At 37.7% G+C, this 18,040-nt stretch overlaps 2 protein-coding genes across 2 annotated transcripts; one reads left to right on the top strand and one right to left on the bottom strand.

Annotated features, from left to right (window-relative positions):
• Nucleotides 1-10,034: 10,034 nt before the first annotated feature.
• On the bottom strand, nt 10,035-11,365 carry LOC133825667 (uncharacterized). The gene is made up of 3 exons (XM_062258581.1): nt 10,782-11,365; nt 10,580-10,665; nt 10,035-10,468 (listed from the first exon to the last, which is right to left on the bottom strand). The coding sequence occupies exons 1-3, from the start codon at nt 11,363-11,365 to the stop codon at nt 10,035-10,037; spliced, it is 1,104 nt and encodes a 367-aa protein (XP_062114565.1).
• Nucleotides 11,366-14,940: 3,575 nt separating this feature from the next.
• Nucleotides 14,941-17,558, top strand: LOC133824102 (uncharacterized). Its single transcript, XM_062256968.1, has 5 exons — nt 14,941-15,335; nt 15,745-15,883; nt 16,194-16,225; nt 16,815-16,901; nt 17,200-17,558. Exons 1-5 carry the CDS (start codon nt 15,054-15,056, stop codon nt 17,383-17,385), a joined length of 726 nt encoding a protein of 241 aa, XP_062112952.1. The 5' UTR covers nt 14,941-15,053; the 3' UTR covers nt 17,386-17,558.
• Nucleotides 17,559-18,040: the final 482 nt, after the last annotated feature.

Here is an 18,040-nt window from a genome sequence, read left to right as displayed (position 1 = left end):
TGAAACAAGGGCCGCGGCGCCCAGTAAGAGCAAACTCGGCCACCTGCTTCTTCAAGCTAGGGCCGCGGCCCCCAACCCAGAGCCACTCCCAAACACGTTCTCCAACATCCTAAGGCCTCCAAAATCATGCCTAAACATTACCAAATCATCAAATCAAAGTCCTCAAGCTTCCCAATGGTCCAAAACCCTCAAAACCCAAGGTTTAATCAAACCAAAAACTCAACAGTTAACAAAGTCCAATTCAAAACTTAGAAACTCTAAAACTCAAAACTTTAAACTTAAATTACCTTTGATTGGGTTGTTTCTCATCAAATCCTTCGGTCAAGAAGCTTCTAATATTTCCTAGGATCGCTATGCCTTGATCCTCGCTTGATTCTGACTCCTAGAACTCGAGATTTCTTCGAAAAAGCTCAAACGGTAAAAATGAACTACGGGAAGAGAACGAGAGGTTTTCTAACGTACGTTCTATGTGACAAGCTACTTCAAGCTTAAGTAACCTCAAATAAAACCTAGTGCTCGGGGTCCCAAAAACACCCCCGGGGACATTATAGTCAAAACTTCCAGAATTTCATCCTGATCTCAAATACTCCCAATTTATCATCAAATAACATTCCTATTACCCAATAATTGACCCCATTATGACAAAATCGCCAATCCATTATATAGGACCGTCTCATGCCGAATAGCTCGAATATATCTCCATAATAATAGAATCTCATTCACAAATCACAATATGCACCCAAATATACCCTTAACGGGCCAAATTATCAAGATATCATAATATTCAAATGTGGACCCACATGCATGCATATAACATCATATTATAATATAATTCACATAAACATGCATATTATCATTTAATGACATAATTAAACAGTTATGGCCCTCCCGGCCTACTAATCCTGCCATTAAACCACATTGGAGGATTCGGGGCATTACAGAGATAGTATGCCTTCATGGAAATTCTAGGTCTATCTTATCAGATGAAGACATTACTTCCAAGTTTTGGAAGGGTTGCAGAAGGTGATGAATATAAAGTTGGAATTTAACACAGTTTATTACTCTCAGACTGATGGTAAATCAGAGAGAGAGTTATCCAGTCATTGGAAGGGCATCTTATGAGATGAATGAGATATTATATCTGGATCCTGAGGTAGTTCAGGGGATCATTGAGGTTATTGAAAAGGTTAGAGCCTAGATGCTCACTTCTTAGAGTAAATGGAAAGGTTATGATGATTTGAGATGTAGGAACATAGAGTTCCAAGTAGAAGATTGTATCTTCCTTAAAGCATCACCATGGAAAGGGGTGAGGAGATAATGGCAAGTTGAGCCCTAGATTAATAAGACTGTTTGAATCCTGAATAGGATCAGTCAGGTTGCCTTTGGATTGGCCTTATCATTGGCACTGTCAGCAGTATACAATGTATTTTGTATTTCCATGTTGAGGACATGGGTTAGAAGAAACTCATGTGTTGAGTTATGAGAATTTGGAGATTGAGCTAAGTTATCCATGAGGAGTAGCCAATTCAGATCTTAACAAAAAGAACAAGATTCTGAAAAGCAAAATTGTACCTTGAGTTAAGGTATGATTCAGGAACAGTGAGGTTGAGGAAACGACCTGGGAAACTGGAATCAGTTGTGCGGAATTTATATTCCGGGCAGTTCAGATAAATTTTGAGGACGAAATTTCTGTAAGGAGGGAATAGTTGTAATGACCCAAATTTCCTAATAAGATTTAGGACCTTGATTAGGAGGCCAGGAGGGCCATAATTGATTTATCATGCCATTAAATGATTATATGCATGTTTATGTGAATTATATTATTATATCATGATAAATGCATGCATATGTGTCCATTTTTCATTATAAGGGCATTTTGGTAATTTGGCTTGTTGAGGGCGTAATTGTGTATTTTCATGTATGCTGGTGAAATATTGATGATGCCATGTTATAATGTGGATTTGTTCGAGCTTTTCGGCATGAGGCGATCTTTTAATGCATGTTAGCGGTTTGGTCATAACGAGGTTGATTTTGGGGCTCGAGGTGATAACGAGGTTTGGTCATATAAGGGCATTTTGAAAATTTGAGGATTAGTTCATTACTGGGAATTAAATGGTAATGGGATATGATTTATTAGCATTTGAGAATAACGAGAATTGGAGAATGTTAATTATGATTAACGAGGTAGGCAGGAAAGAACGATTTTACCCTTGGTGGCCTTAAAAGGATTTTAAATAACCTAAGGGTATTTTAGTCTTTTAACCCTAAAGGATATATATCAGCCATTAAAAGCTTATAAGGTTGTAGAAAACAGAGCACTTCTTCCTCTTCATTTGTTCATCATTTCTTCTTGAATTTTGAAGTTTCTTTTGAGGAACCAAGCTAGAGAACCAAGCCTTGATGATCTAGGGTTATGTCCTACCATTGAAGAAGGTGTGATTCTAAGGTTGAGGTGAGTTTCTAGCCATTAAAACTCAGGTTTATGCTCTGTTTTCCTTTTGGTTTTCAACTTGATTTCTAGTTTGGATAGATGAGAATTGATGGGAGTTTTGGCAAGGGTTGCTTGGGTTATGATGCCTAGGACATGTGGAGTAGATATTTGGGTATATTTGAGGGTTTGGATGAAGTTTGGAAGCATGTTTTTCTGGTTGGAAGTGGAAGAATCGAAGGAGGAAGAACCAGGGTTGTTTCAGCCTGGTCCTAGCGCTATAGCGCCCAAGGGAGGGCGCTACAGCGCAGTCCAGGGCCAAACTGCCCTGGTCGTAGCTCTGGGGCGCTAGGGGGGCAGTGTTGTAGCACTACCCTGTTTTTCTTGATGCATATTTTGGGCACTTTTGAGGGTTTTTGGCTCGGGGTTTTAATTCCTAAGGCTCGGGATCAAATCTACTCACCGTTTGGGTACAATTCGAGGTCTCGGGAGTGAGGTTTAGGTCATGAACCTTTCATTGCTCATTTTCATTGATGAAGGTTATATTTGGTTATGACTAGGTGACCGCTAAGGGATTAAAGGATTGATCATTCTCAAGGGTCGTTCTTAACGTATTTCTCGCTCGAACCAGAGGTAAGAAAACTGCACCCCATATGTGACATGCATGGTTATTAATGAGGCATGTTGAGTGTTTAAGTGTGGACATTGATTGCATATCAAATGCTTAGCAAATCTTGCTTACTTGTGAATGGCACTGACTCATTAGTCAGAATCAGCAATGGTGTCAGTATTAACTTTGAAGTTGTGACTCATTAGTCAAGTTCGGTAGTAATACTAAGCACTAGTCGTATAGTATTGACTTATGAGCCAAGAACAGTTTTAGTGTGTTTAATGCAAGCTGAAAAGATTAGATCTAATCGACATCAGCATTGAATGACTCATCATGAGCATTAATGCCGGACCGACCTTAAGTTCGATGAAAACCAAAAGCGCTTGTCTAGTCTAAAGGCTAGTTATTTAGAGCCAGAGCCAAAAGGCTAAGGTGACCTACACGTCACATGGCTAGGAGGGTATGTGACCTCCGAGATAGACTTATCAGTCATCTGACCGAGATAGACTTATTAGTCAACTATGCAGAGTGACTTATTAGTCAACTATTCAGTTAGACTTATTAGTCGTTTATCTCAGAGAGACTTATTAGCCATCTACCTCAGAGCGCAAGACTCCACAAACATTTATTTGCACCTGCTTGCATGCATGAGTAGAGTTATTACTACTAGGCATGCCTGTTATGACTTAGTAACATGTTATTACTTGTTCATGAGCATATTAAGTTTTCTTGCTCAGCTTTGGCTCACGGGTGCTATGTAGTGCAGGTAAAGGCAAAAGAAAGCTGGACCATTCTTGAGTTGGAGAGCTTAAGTGACGATGTGTACATATGCGGCTGGTCGACCGCCATGGCCAAGGGCTTAAAGAGGAACTAGGGTTAAACCCTATTTTTCCGCTTAGGTCGGCTGGTTGTAAATCTTTTGTTGTAATTAACCTTTAAATTATATTTTTGGGATCCCAATGTATACAGTAAACGTTTTAGTGAAACATTATATCTTAACCAAAAAATTTAATCATAAACCGCTAATCATACTTAGTTACACGATTATGGCCAAATGACTCGGTTAGCGAGTTTAGCACTATTTAAAATGCACACCGTAACGGTCCCTAGGTAGTGGGGCGTTACATGGTCGGTTCTCCCTTGTTGGAGGGTTTTGCGCTTCACTCCACTCTTCTTTTCGCCAACCAGCATTTCTCCTGCCAGAATCTGCCTCATTATAATCATGGCCATCTCTAAATTGTGACCGATGACAGTGTGACCTACTGTTCGCACCATTTCCCTCTCTCCTTGCTGAAATATCCCGATCAATGGGTGGAGGCCTGTGTTGGTCGGTTGGTCCCTTGGAATTATGATGTCATGAGGGACCCCTGACCACAGAGCCTGATTCCACCTATCTTCTGCTCGCAGAAGGACGTTGTCCTCTGCTCGGAGGGTTTTGCTCCTCAGCAATCTAGCATCTAGGGCTTCTAGGATTTTTCCCGGCCCTATTCTGCCTTTGCTGCTGAGGGTTATCTCGACCAGCGTGAGATGGTGGTTGCTACTCAGGATCCTAGAATGGTATCTCCTGTTGAGCAGCAAGGGGTTGCTCTGGCCTCTGAGGGTTTGCCAGTTGTGGCAGATTGTGGTAATGCTGGGATGATCTGATTGTGGATTTTGTTGCGGGTGAGTACTAGGTGGCTGTTCCAGTTGGGAGGCAGGCGCTGGCTGTCCTTGGACCAACTAAATGGCTGCCTCCAAAGCAGCGGTGGCATCCCTCTGCCGGCGGTCCATGTCAGCCTGCCGCTCATTCAACTCTTGGCGTTGCCTATCAATTTCCCTTTGCTGCAACACCATTGTTTCAGCCACATTCTCTTTATTAGCCCTTAGATTGGCCAATTCTTCTTGCAGCACCATCAGAGTTGTTCTCAAAGTCTCAGCATCCATCTCCTCCTCTTCCAATTCCACTTGTGGCTCATCCTCAGCCACACCTTGCGAGGAGGTTGGGTTGGCGCAGCACCAGAAGTTTGCCCAATTTTCCTAGTTGTTTTCGCCATTCTTCTTCCTGGAGGTCTTGAGTTCAGCTCTCAACGAAAGCACCAAAATGTTAACCCTCGATTTAGTCAACGATATGGAGTCAAGTAAAACGACAGAAATGAGATGAATTTAAGCCAAAAAGATAAATGATACAAAGATTTATAGTGGTTCGACCCCAGATGATGGTAATGACCTACATCCATTTAGTGTTCTTATTAATGTAATGAAAACCTGCGATCAGTAAACTAGGGTTTACTAAGTTTCACAAGCTCAATGATAGTTACAAAATAATTGTGTAAGAACAATAATTCTCTCTCCGTCTCTAAAGATCCCAAAAAGGAAAAGATCCAAGTTCCCTCTCATGAACCCTTTGAGTCTTATTTATAGGCTCAAGGATCTCCTCATGGGTCGTTGGGCCTAGATTATATTTAATACGAGCGTATCTCAAATAATAATGGACATTACAATTATTACATAAATGCAAGATCAAATGTCTTTAAAAAATATCTAAAATACTACGACCAGTCCTGGTCGACTTACGGAATATGCCTTTTACCGAGTGAATTCTCTTCCGGTCAATGGTCGACCAGAAAGTAACCACTTAAACAATCACGCGCATCCCACGTGTTACTAATCTTGCCACGTCATCAGGTGAATCTTTTTTTGGTAAATATAGTGTGAAAAAATAGTGTAGAATTTGGGAGTGTGTCTTTCATTACTTGGTAAGAGTAATGATAAACATACTCCTTAATTACACATTATTCGTTAATTCATGGTTTACTTATATCAATGAATTTAGTATGACTAGGCATAACAATTTTTTGGTTTGGTCTGATAATTATGTTGTTTGGTATGAAGATGTAAAAATCACTTTATTTCATCCTAAACTTTAGAAACAACTTAAATTCTCTCATCTACTTCTTTCTACCTCTAAGATACAAACATGCATCTAAGCATCTTCTTCCTGTTATCTTTGAGAACACCCCAAGCCTATTGTACCTTCAGAGCTTGTTTGGACCATTGGACAAAACTAGTGGATTGGATAAAGTTGTCCTATACTCTGTTTGGACATTTTTCAAAGTTTTATAGAACTAGATATTTATGTCCAAATTTACAATTGAGTCCCGTAAATGAGGGACTATATTAACCCACAAAAAATGCGGATAGTTTAGTCCCATACAATAGAAGTTTTTTTTTTTTATCTTTCTTTCTTATAACTAGATTTTTTTCTAATACATTTAATTTGATTTAAAAATGATAAATTTTTTTATTTTAAAAATAATAAATTTTGTCTGCCATTAAATTTTATTGATTTTTTTATTTTTTATTTATCTATTATGATTTTTTTAAATATTGAAAATTAAATTATATATCATTAACTTATTTATTAAATATTATTTAATTTCAAGAATTATTATTTTTATTTCAAATTATTTAATTTATTTATTTTAACATATTTGTTTTTATTAAATATTTTATACTATTTCTTTTAATACAAAATGCACCAATCCCATTATAATACTAAGATAATCTAGTCCAATCTAGTCCTACATTCCAAACCCTCACTAAGCCATCGATATTTTTTCTCAATATTTTATTAGATTTGTCTTAATGTCATTCAAGCGATCATAAAACTACACCAAGCAATGGTAATTATAAATGGAAAATTTTAGACAGTATGTTCAATAACATACTTAATTTTTTTAAAATGCCAACATAAAATACTCTCTCATATATATGCCATTTTAAAATTTTGGACAAAAATACCCTATCACTAATCGAGACCCCTCACCTTCTCTCTTCCCAGCCAAACCAAACTCTTCCCTCTTCCCAGCCAAACTCTCTCATTATTTTCTCTCGGTTCACATTCTCACCATCTCTCTCAGGCGAAGCTCTCTCTCTCCTCACAGCCGCTGTCTTCTCCATCGCCGGCCACGGTAAGGTAAGACATTCGGTTGTCATGTGGTTTTTTAATAAAAAAATTTGAATCGTAATGTATAAATCGATGAAATGGGTTTGATTGTTAATCTTTATTTTGCAAAAAATGTAGCTTAAAATGGGTTTGATTCTATGTGCATTCTGCAAAAATTTTGTGGGTCGATGTTCTTTCGATTGCACATCGATGCTCCATCGATGACATACAGTGAGCAATCAATGCTCCATCGATGCCATGTCGATTCTTTCATAATCGATGGTTTATCGATACCACATCGATGCATAATCGATGCTAAAGAATAATCGATGCGCAATCGATGGTATATCGATGCCATATCGATGCTGAACATATATGGCATCGATTCGACATCGATACACCATCGATATCACATCGAAAATAACATCTAAATTAGATGTTCGCATTAGCATCAACATGGCATCGATGTACCATCGAAATGGAATCGATGTACCATCGAAATGGCATCGATGTATCATCGACATGCTGCATCGATGTACCATCGAAAGGCCATCGATGGTTTATCGATGCTACATCGATGGAAAATGATGATATATCGATGCCACATCGATGCCATATCGATGCTGAACATATATGCATCGATTCCATGCTCCATCGATGCTATTTCGATGGTACATCGATTCCATTTCGATAACAACAACAGATTGAGTATTTTTTATAAATTCAACTAATTCTTTTTTTTTGTGTGGATATTTTGCAGATGCCACCCAAACATATCCCACCGCTTGAGATCCCTATGGAGGATCATTATGTCGGTCGTATGGCCTATAGGGGTTCCGGGAGGTTAACAAAATTGAAGAAAAGATTTGAGGAGCATGGATTGTTGGGGAGGGTGAATGAGTCTGTTTTTGGACCATTCTTCACAGCCACTCCCTTTTCGTTCTCTGGGGCATTGGTGCACACACTGCTTTTGCGAAAGGTCAAGTCTCCACGTGGCGATGAGGTGCACTTCTTGATGGGCCCAAACTTATGTAAGTTTGGGGTGCACGAGTTTGCCATTATCACCAGCCTGAGCTGCTCCTGTCCACCACTTGCCGTTGACATTGAACCTCACATTACTTCCTCCCGCCTAGTTGATACATATTTTAGTGTGGAACCCGAGAAAGAGATTCGGTTCAGTATGTTGGAATGAGCTTTTAGTATGTGCGATGTACCTGATGATTTGTACAAGCTTGGTTTGGTTTACTTTGTGGAGGGGATACTATTGGGTGCTGAGAACGACAATGCTATTTGGCGAGATTCATTGTCGATGGTCGTGGATTTAAATTATTTTGAGAAGTATCCATGGGGATCCCTTTCATTCGATAAAACTGTGAAACAACTCAATAGAGATATGAAAGCGATTGGTGGTACAATACCAGGTAAGAAGGCGAAGAAGATCACTGAGGCGGAGTCTTCTAAGGGTTTTAAGGTGGAGGCAAAGTACACTTGCAAGGGGTATCCACCAGCCTTGCAATATTGGGCATACGAGACGATTCTTGATTTACAGAAGGAACACGCCAAGCCCTGTGGATTCAAGTTCCCTAGGATGCTACAGTGGGAGAGCATAGGCCAGCCGAAGCATTTGCATTTGACGGATGTACTTGCGAGGAGACATGTAAGTTATAATACATTTAAATAATTCAAGAAATTTTGAATTATACTAATCAACTTATGTCGTTTCTAATTTGATTGTTTTGTTTCCATTACAGTTGTCATGCATTTCTATCCTAAGGCCTCGACCAAATGAGTGAGACTTCTTTGATGCCATATATCAGAGGACAGAGGGGGATGCTCCTAGGTATGCGATGCTGCAGAATATGATCCAGCCTGCACCAGAGGATGGAAGACCTTACGATCCTGAGGCAGAGGCTGCTACGGTGGCTGAGATAGCCGTTGAGGCTGGCATATTTGTGGAGGATGCCCCGACAGAGTCTGCTCCAAATACTAGTACATAACCTACTTCTGCTCCTGCTCCTAGGGCTTTTGAGGAGGTGTTGGGTGAGATAGCCAGACTATCAGGTGCAGTGGACAATGTTAAGGCCACTCTAGGTATCGTCCTTAAAAATCAAGAAGTCATATTAGAGAAGCTGGCAACACTAGGTGGTATACCTACTCCTGCACATACTCATGCACCCACTCCAACAGATGATGTAGAGTACGACATTCTCCCCTCATGTTACGAGCCTTCTGTTGGAGAAGCCACACCTTCTCAGCCAGTGCAGACGGCCTTAGGTACGACTAATCCATGAGTTTTTTTTTTTTTTTTTAAAGAGATTAGATACTAATTGCTCCTTTACATGTAAACGCACTAGACAGAGACCAGTAAGGTATGAGGACTATACTCCAGCAACCAAGAAACCAAAGTTCAAGGACCCAGTTATGATCCTTCCTTTAAAGGTGTTGGATAAAGATATGTTGATAACTTTTAACCGATGGGTACTCGGTGAGATTGACAACAACAGACCGAGGAAGTTGGAATGTTGTGATGGGACCCCTGTTTGGTTCTTGAAGTTGAAGGTGGCAAAAGAATAGTTGGCAGAAACTGTAAGTCTCTTATGTTTGTTAGAACATTTATCTCATTTTAACAATCCACTCTTCCTTAACGTTACTCTATTTATTTGCAGCATCTCGACGCTGCGAATTATCTTATACGGAGACGTCTTTTTGAGTTGTCGAAGACGTACCCCGTGAAAGCCACCGTACTCACCATCAAACACTTGGAGTTCATTCTTGGAGACATTCCCTTATCATATGCCATCGAGGACAACATTCAGTACTTCAGGGATAAATTATGCATCGACATTTTTTATGAGAATGTGTACCCTTGATGTTAGAACATTTATTTTGATTTCGATGACACGCAATAGTATATTTCTCCTTAGTATTGTATATAAAAAATGTCGTTTCGATTAACAAAGTCCATTAATACACAAATAAAAAGAGTAACAAAGTCCATCAATACACAAATAAAAAGAGTAACAAAGACCATTAGTACCCAAATAAAAAGTTTAACATTGATGCCATAAATTTCAAACACAAACTTTACAAGTTGCCCTATTATGGCCTAGACCTCCACAAGTGCTGCATTTGCGTGGAACAACCAATTTATCTCCATTGGAAGGATGGTGTTTCGTCTTAGGCCTACCTTGTTTCTTCTTTGGATGACCAACCGGGTTTTTCTGCACAGGTGTTCTCACTGTTATTGTCATAATGTCATGTGGAACAATCCACTCTTCCTTGTTACCAGTAGGATATATAGATTCTGTGTAAGAGGACCTCCATGTCTCAATTTTATAGTAATCTGAACACAGCGAATAAAAGTTCACCCCTCGCTTAAGGGATCCAGATAGTGCATGAGCACATGGGATACCAATAATCTGAAACACGCCGCATGTGCATGTCTTATTCAGGAGGTCGACTTCACCATTCAGCTCACCATCTAACACATGGAACTCATGCCTCCCTATTGCATAAGGAATCAAGAATCAAGCTTTCTCAGCCATATCCACCAAATTTTTCTCATAGGTCGGTGCAAGAGTTGTAGTTGTCTTCTCGCTAGTTTCTATCCTATCACAGAACCAGGATTGTAGTGTGAAGTGAATAAATTCGACGAATGTAGTTATCGGAAAGCTCCTAGCATCCCGAGTCTTATTGTTGAAACTTTCAGCGTAATTGCTTGTCATTATATTATACTTAGTATCCAGGAAAACTAAAATTTAATAGTAACATACATTTAGAAGATTTCATAAATTAAAATATAATTCACAATGACATACCTATTTCCAGGAAAGTAAGCACGGGACCACATATCAAAACCCATGCCTTCTAGGTATTGAGCAATGGCTGGGTCTTTTGATTTGATTTTTTCGAAGTTAGCGTGGAACTCGGATTTCCTAAAAGCATATGCCGCATTATACATCAACACATGACAATGATCAGTCTTGAATTTAGCAACCACATTCATACTAATGTGGTGGTAGCAAGCACCGTGATAGGCATCGGGGAAAATAGTTTCCAAGGCATGTGTAATACTTGCATGCCTGTCAGATACAAACGCCAGGTCCTCGACTTCCCCAATCGATTCCTTTAGCTTTGACATGAAATACTTCCAAGAATCATGATTCTCACTATCCACAATACCAAATGCAACTGGATATAGATGGTTATTTGCATCCAGTGCGACTGCACATAACATCTGCCCACCGTATTTTGTCTTTAAAAATGTACCGTCCACACATAACACAGGAAGACATGTACGAAACCCTCTTCTACTAACTCCGAGTGAGAAAAAGTAACATTTGAATCGATCTTCCTCAGTGACAAAATCTGTCAACGTCCCGGGATTTTTCTGTTGAAGCATGAACAGGTACGATGGTAACTTTTGGTAGGATGCTTCCAGTGTCCCTCTGACATAAGAAAGAGCCTTCTCTCGACATCTCCAAGCTTTTCCATATGACAACTCAATGCCATAATCATTCTTAATGTCCTCTCTTATGTTGTTTTCCATGTACGCATTCGATCCAGTCTGATATTTTTTCTTTATGCAATGACCAATAACCCAAGGTGCAGCTTGGCGATGACCTTTATGTCGGAGGTCAAGTGAGTAAGTGTGTTTGTTGGTGAAATGAGTTATCTTGAACATATCAGATTTAAGAATTCTCTTCCCCCTCAATCTCCACCCACAATCAGGATCCTTGCAAGTGATATACCAAACTTCAGTACCTGACTTCTTCACCACAAACTCGAAGTTCTGCTTCATTGCATACAAGTGTGCCTTCGTCTTCAACTCTAACTTGTTCTCAAAAACTTTCCCAACTTCTATTACTCCACAACTCACCCCAGATAACGTGGGGATAACATAAGAGGGGTATGGGATATCTTCAACAGTATACGCTGGAGAACTCCATCTATTTCAATCATCTTATGTAGTTGGACGACTGCTCTCTGATCCAGCAGTCCTCCGTCCTTGGTTTTCTTGACGACTTGGCAATGGTCGTACATTTAAATTATCTACTTGAACCCCATGTAGCATCGACAACTGATCCTCTGAGTTATCATCAGAACTACTACACCCCTCAACTCTTTCATCATCATCACCAAAAAGGGCAACTGGATCGTCATTGACATAAGGCTCATACTCATACCCATCATCATGCGGGAGATTTGTTGGGGGAAAAAAAGTTTCATTATGACTAGGACCTCCCATGCATACACTTGGCCCAGGAGCTGTTTGTGGAACAGCCGTGCATGATTGATTATGATTTTCCATATTAACACTCGCTCTAGGAGATGGATCAATAAGAGCAATGTTCTTTGCAATTGAACTAACGCATAAAGGAACCCGATGTTTTAAGGACTTTGAATTTTCAAGAATAAGAGCACTAACTCCTTCATCATCTGTGATTTCAATGGGATCTACGCTAAAATCATTGCATGTAAACGACACTTCTAACTTTAAGTCAAATAATGACCTATCCACTTTCAACTTTGAATACAACTTCTCCAATAATTCTATGTAACCAACATCAATTGGTACATGTATTATAGTGTTCAAACCAGCTTTGAAATTCCATTTTTCTCCTTTCCGTTCCCAAACACCGTTGTAAGAAACAATTATATTAACTCTGGAACCTGCAAATTTACAAAAAAAAAAAAAATTATAAAAATAAAGTGTAATCTATGAAGAATCGATGATATATCGATGCCTATGAAAATCTGTATTGTAGTTCAAAATTGATGCCACATCGATGACATTTCGATGCATCATCGATGCTGATGGTTGCCATTTCGATGCGATACCATTTCGATGCCACATCGATGCCTTATTGACACTGAACCAAATAAACATATATGGTATCGATTCAACATCGATACATCATCGATACTAACATCGAAATTAGATATTCGCCTCAGTATCGAAATGGCATCGATGTACCATCGAAATGCCATCGATGCTGATGGTTGCCCTATGTATGCGATTCAGTTTCGATGCCATATCAACGCTAAACCAAATAAACATATATGGCATCGATGGCATTTCGATACACCATCGATATTACATCGATACTAACATCGAAATTCGCCTCAGTATCGAAATGGCATCGATGTACCATCGAAATGCCATCAATGTTGATGGTTGCCCTATGTATGCGATTCAATTTCGATGTAATATCGATGCCACATCGATGCCATATCGACGCTGAACCAAATCAACATATATGACATCGATACACCATCGATATTACATCGAAAATATCATCTAATTTAGATGTTCGCCTCAGTATCGAAGTGGCATCGATGTACCATCGAAATGGCATCGATGTACCATCGATTTTGGAAATCCCAGATCCGAAGAACAGTTCAAAAATTGTAGAAAAAAATACAAACTCAACTGCGGAACAGTTCGAATCTAATATCTAACCATGACATTTCATATTCATAAGTACATTAATGAAATGATACTTACCCATGATTTTTTCTCTTAAAAACGCCAAGAAACTTCCAATCCGTTCTACCTCCGAGCTGTGAAAAAATGGCTGTAAATGAGGGATGAGAGAAAGAGATAGAGAGAAAAAATGTGTGAAGTGTTAAATTTAAGTGAGGAGGGTATTTTTGTCCAAAATATAAGAGGGGGCATATTATGGGGAGAATTTTTTTGTTGGCATTTTAAAAAAATTAAATATGTTATGATGCATAAAGGGTAAAATTTCCCTTATAAATTTACATAGTAAAATCAATAAGATTAGTTTGTTAAAAGTTTTTTATATTCTTATTTTTTACATTTTGTAATATATAAGTCTCAAAAGTCAATTTTATTTTATAATATTAGTCCCCAACAGTTGCATTAATGAAATATCCATATTTGCATTCATTTTTAAAAGTTGTGTCAAATATATCAATTATTTACTTTTTGTGCTAAATATAACACAACAATTGTATCTTCCATTAGAGATGGTCTTAGTATACCCAAAGATGAGTGTAAATATATTAATGTTAATTTATCATTTTCTTAGTAAATTTTAAAAGAAAGCAATAAGCAAAAATAATATTTGAGACGCACTTGAGATAATTTGGAAAGATTGAGAACTTAATGAATGCAAAATCGACTTTTGGGACTAACCTAATAAAATAAATTTTTAGGACTAATCAATATAATTTAGAATAGTCGAGGGGCTCAATTGATAAAAATTAATTTTTAAAATATAAATGTTTCAAAATATAAAAAATTGGGAAGTGAACAAAAATAAATACTTTTATTTTATTTTAAACTCAAAGTGATAGGAAATTTTTTTTCATTCAGTATTTTTTTTTCTCTATTTGAGTTTTATTCAGAAAAAAATGAATTCATACAAAAATTATTTTTTCCTTATTTGGAGTCAAACAAAATATTGTGATTTTTTTTAGAAAAATTAAAAATTAAATGTAGTAAAATTTAATGGCATGATGTTAACACGTCAGCTTGGTATTGATTCTTGACCACACTTGCTACTTGGTTTGTGAATGCCTAAGTGGATATCGCTGGTGGGATTTGCTTTACCATAGTAAGAACTTATAGACAATGTAAGTATCTGATTAAAGAGAGTTTTCATGAGCGGATGCACTCATAGATGTTTGAGAGCATGACTTTGTGAGATGTTCTAGATATGGAAGTGTACATAATAGTTGAATAGATATGGAGTGAAAAATTTACTCATTGTTACTTGAATAGTTGGAAAATTGATCTTAGAGGAATCAAAGTGACACATAATCTATCTGCCTCAAAAGATGAGCTTATTTTTTATGCTTATTAGGAGTCAAAGCAAAAATATTGTGATTTTTTTTTTTCCTAGAAAAATTAAAATTTGAATATAGTAAAATTTTATAATATAAAAATTCTTTTTATATAATTATAGAAAAATATTTTCCTCAGTTTCTTTACTTATTCTGTTTACAATTTTTAATTCATAGTTTTCCTATAATCAATGTTTGTCTAGTATGACATTGTTGTCGGAAAAAGAAGTGAGAAGTAGAGGCAGGCAATAGCCAAAGCAATTTTTGGTTCAGAGAAGATGAAACTAACATGGAAGAATAAGGACACCAAGAAGAGGCCTTTAAGGTCCTTATCTCTATACCCAGACCTTCCTTTCGAACCCCAAAACGACAATTCCGAAGCTAATACGACACACCCTCAACACGAAAATGGTGCTGCTGATGACAATTCAAGCGGCGGCTTGAACTTGAATTTGAACCAAGACCGCGCCGACCTCTCTGCCTCCGATGATCCCTCGGACTCTTCCGACGTTAAGAAACTTGCTCAGTCCTTTCAAGCTCAGGGAAACAAGCTCGCCGAGGTAACCCCATTTTTTTTACTTGATTATTATTAAAGAAAGTAACAATATTGGTTTGTTGGTGTAGAAAGTTTCAGTTTTGTGTTGAAAAATCATTGTATGTGTGAATTCCTTGATGGGTTTTTGTGAATTTCTCCTAAATTGAGTGCTTGTATTATTTTGAAAGCTAAAGTTTGGGTTTAGATACTCAAAAAAGAAAAAGAAAAGTTGTCTGGAAAACCTAAACCTTCCCCAAGCAAAATCGTATTTGGCAAAGGGGTATTTTTTTCTTTCTATGACTTTTCTGTGGTTGATGCAATTCTGTGAAATGCTTTGTAAGTCATTAATTGAATATAATGAAATTGAAATGTGCTTGTATATGTTTTATATACTATATTTCTTTCTGCATAATAATGCAATTATGTTTTTAAAGGATGGAGAGCACCGTGAAGCATTGGGGAAATGGGAGACTGCTCTTATGTTGAATCCTCAAAATGCAGTTTTACATGAACAGAAAGCTCAAATTTTACTTGAATTGGGAGATGCATGGAGTGCTTTGAAAGCAGCTTCTCGTGCGTGCTATTGCTAGCTCATTCTTATTCACTTTTGGTTTTTCAGTTACATTTCATCTGTTGTGCTTGGTGGTTCTGTATAAATGATGTGGTTATTATTATTATTATATTTTATTGGGCATCATTGAGCCAGATAATTTGAGTTTATATTTTGAAATGCTGCAAACTTACTTTTCTTTTGGGCTGTTATCAATGCCATGTTCTTGCTTTAATATGGAGTTCAGAAGTGGTTTTTGTGTTATTTCTTATGTGTTTCAACTGCAAAGTTCCTGATAGATATACTAATAAGATATGTATTGCAAATTGGCAGGAGCAACTGAATTGGAGCCTTCATGGGCAGAGGTACATTACACCTTCAAACTACAAATTTAGTAGTCTCGCTAGTGATGTTATGCCCATTGAATCTAAGGATTGTCACCTAAATGAAACTTCCAACATCATCATTTAACAGAAAGAATCATTTTGACCATATTACAATCAGTAAGATTGAGTAGCTTTTAAAGAGAATTCACCATTTCATCTCAAATTTATCATCAGAGGTTAAGAAATCAAATATGTTGATGCGAATTGCCCTGGGAAATCATTTTTGTCTAGGTGCCATTCATTCTCTAGGGCCAGATTGGCCATGGCTGTTCCCCATAAAAGTCGCTTCATTTCTCTCTCGAGAAGAATCCTTATGTTCGCAATCCTTTTTAATATTGTCGGTACGCTACTAAGAAAAGAGGAATCAAGAGTTCATTTTGTTACTCATCATAGGTAGTCTTTCGAATAGGATATCCAAGATGACTGCATATTTGTAACTATATGTTGTCCAAAGGTGTTATCCACGATTATGTTATTTTGTATATTCTGTTTACTCAGGTGCTGACCTATTCCTGTTATAGACATCTCAAAGATATTCATTGTTTTCATACAAAACTTGATATTTCAGGCATGGATCACCCTTGGCAGAGCACATTTAAACTTCGGAGAGCCTGATGGCGCTATGCAAAGCTTTGATAAAGCATTAGCCATCAAGGTACAGTTTCTAGTATTTCATTCATTCTCAAAGTTCCATTTATATCTTTAAATCTTAATGACGTACCATCAAGTTTAACGCTTCTTTACCACTACTATATTGAGATTTGTTCATATGTTAGTGTTGGAAAGTCAATTGTTACTCATGGACCCATGATGGTTAGTTTGAGTGGTCAGGTCTGGGGTTCAATTTCTTTGTACGATTCAACTAAAAATGAAAGAAAGTTTTATCCATATCAATTCCATTTTCCAATTTAAAAAAGTTTTGTGATTCAACTCAAAGTTTCCATTTGGTGCAGCCTGATTGTGAGGAGGTTCAAGAGGATATGTGTACCGCATCAAACCTTGTAAAGAGGCGAAAACAACTTCACTTATCTGGCTTAAGTTCTACTACGAATCGCTATGTGGTTGGTGATGAGTCTGAAAGCTCCTTAAGCTCTACTACAAATGGCAATATGGTTGGTGATAAGCCTGAAAGCTTGTGAAATAGTATGAAAACAAAATAGAATGATATATATATATATATATATTCTTAAATTAGAGCAACCTTTTTCAAGATAACTTTTTAGGTGTACATATGTAAAGATGTTGAACATGAAATTGGAATGGTGGTGGTTGTGAATTCTTTTGGTTGGCTATGATAAGTAAAATTAATCAATCTTGGTTTTTTATGGTATATGCTTCGTAATTATTATTAATTTTTATTTTAAATGATGACTGATATTATAAAAGTGGTAGTGGCTTGAAAATTTTCATTGAAAGCCCTTTGACCCGGATTAGGATAAATGCATGTCATTTGATTCTTACCAGCCATATAATGACACATAATCAGTTGGAACTATATAATAACTAATAAGCATTGTCTAAGTGTGATTCTCTCTGTTGTTCGTGTTTTCACCAGATGACACATGGTAATCATTAGAGGAGTAATTAAGCTCCCCGAGCGATAATGAGGTTTCGTACAGCTCGCGTAGAACTCCTCGAAGTGTAAAATTCACCTCAGTACTATGATCTGGCCAGACGCGGATGCTCCCAAGTGAGGCCACGCCTCGTGGTCTATCCTCGAGGTGTGGATGTCTCCAAGTGAGGCCTTGTCCCATGGTTTGTTTCCAAGATGTGGATGTCTCCAAGTAAGCTCAT

The sequence above is a fragment of the Humulus lupulus genome, chromosome 3 (assembly GCF_963169125.1).
Source record: "Humulus lupulus chromosome 3, drHumLupu1.1, whole genome shotgun sequence".
Lineage (NCBI taxonomy): Eukaryota > Viridiplantae > Streptophyta > Magnoliopsida > Rosales > Cannabaceae > Humulus > Humulus lupulus.
The sequence above is the reverse complement of the archived record's forward strand: the minus strand, read 5'-3'. Positions and strand labels throughout refer to the sequence as shown.

Coding starts and splice junctions, on each gene's coding strand:
- LOC133825667 (XM_062258581.1), bottom strand. CDS start 11,365: ATGCTTCAACAGAAAAATCCCGGGACGTTGACAGATTTTGTCACTGAG. Junction 10,666..10,781: donor GCTTACTTTCCTGGAAATAG/GTATGTCATTGT, acceptor TTACGCTGAAAG/TTTCAACAATAAGACTCGGG. Junction 10,469..10,579: donor CACACTACAATCCTGGTTCT/GTGATAGGATAG, acceptor CTTATGCAATAG/GGAGGCATGAGTTCCATGTG.
- LOC133824102 (XM_062256968.1), top strand. CDS start 15,054: ATGAAACTAACATGGAAGAATAAGGACACCAAGAAGAGGCCTTTAAGG. Junction 15,884..16,193: donor TGCTTTGAAAGCAGCTTCTC/GTGCGTGCTATT, acceptor GCAAATTGGCAG/GAGCAACTGAATTGGAGCCT. Junction 16,902..17,199: donor ATAAAGCATTAGCCATCAAG/GTACAGTTTCTA, acceptor CATTTGGTGCAG/CCTGATTGTGAGGAGGTTCA.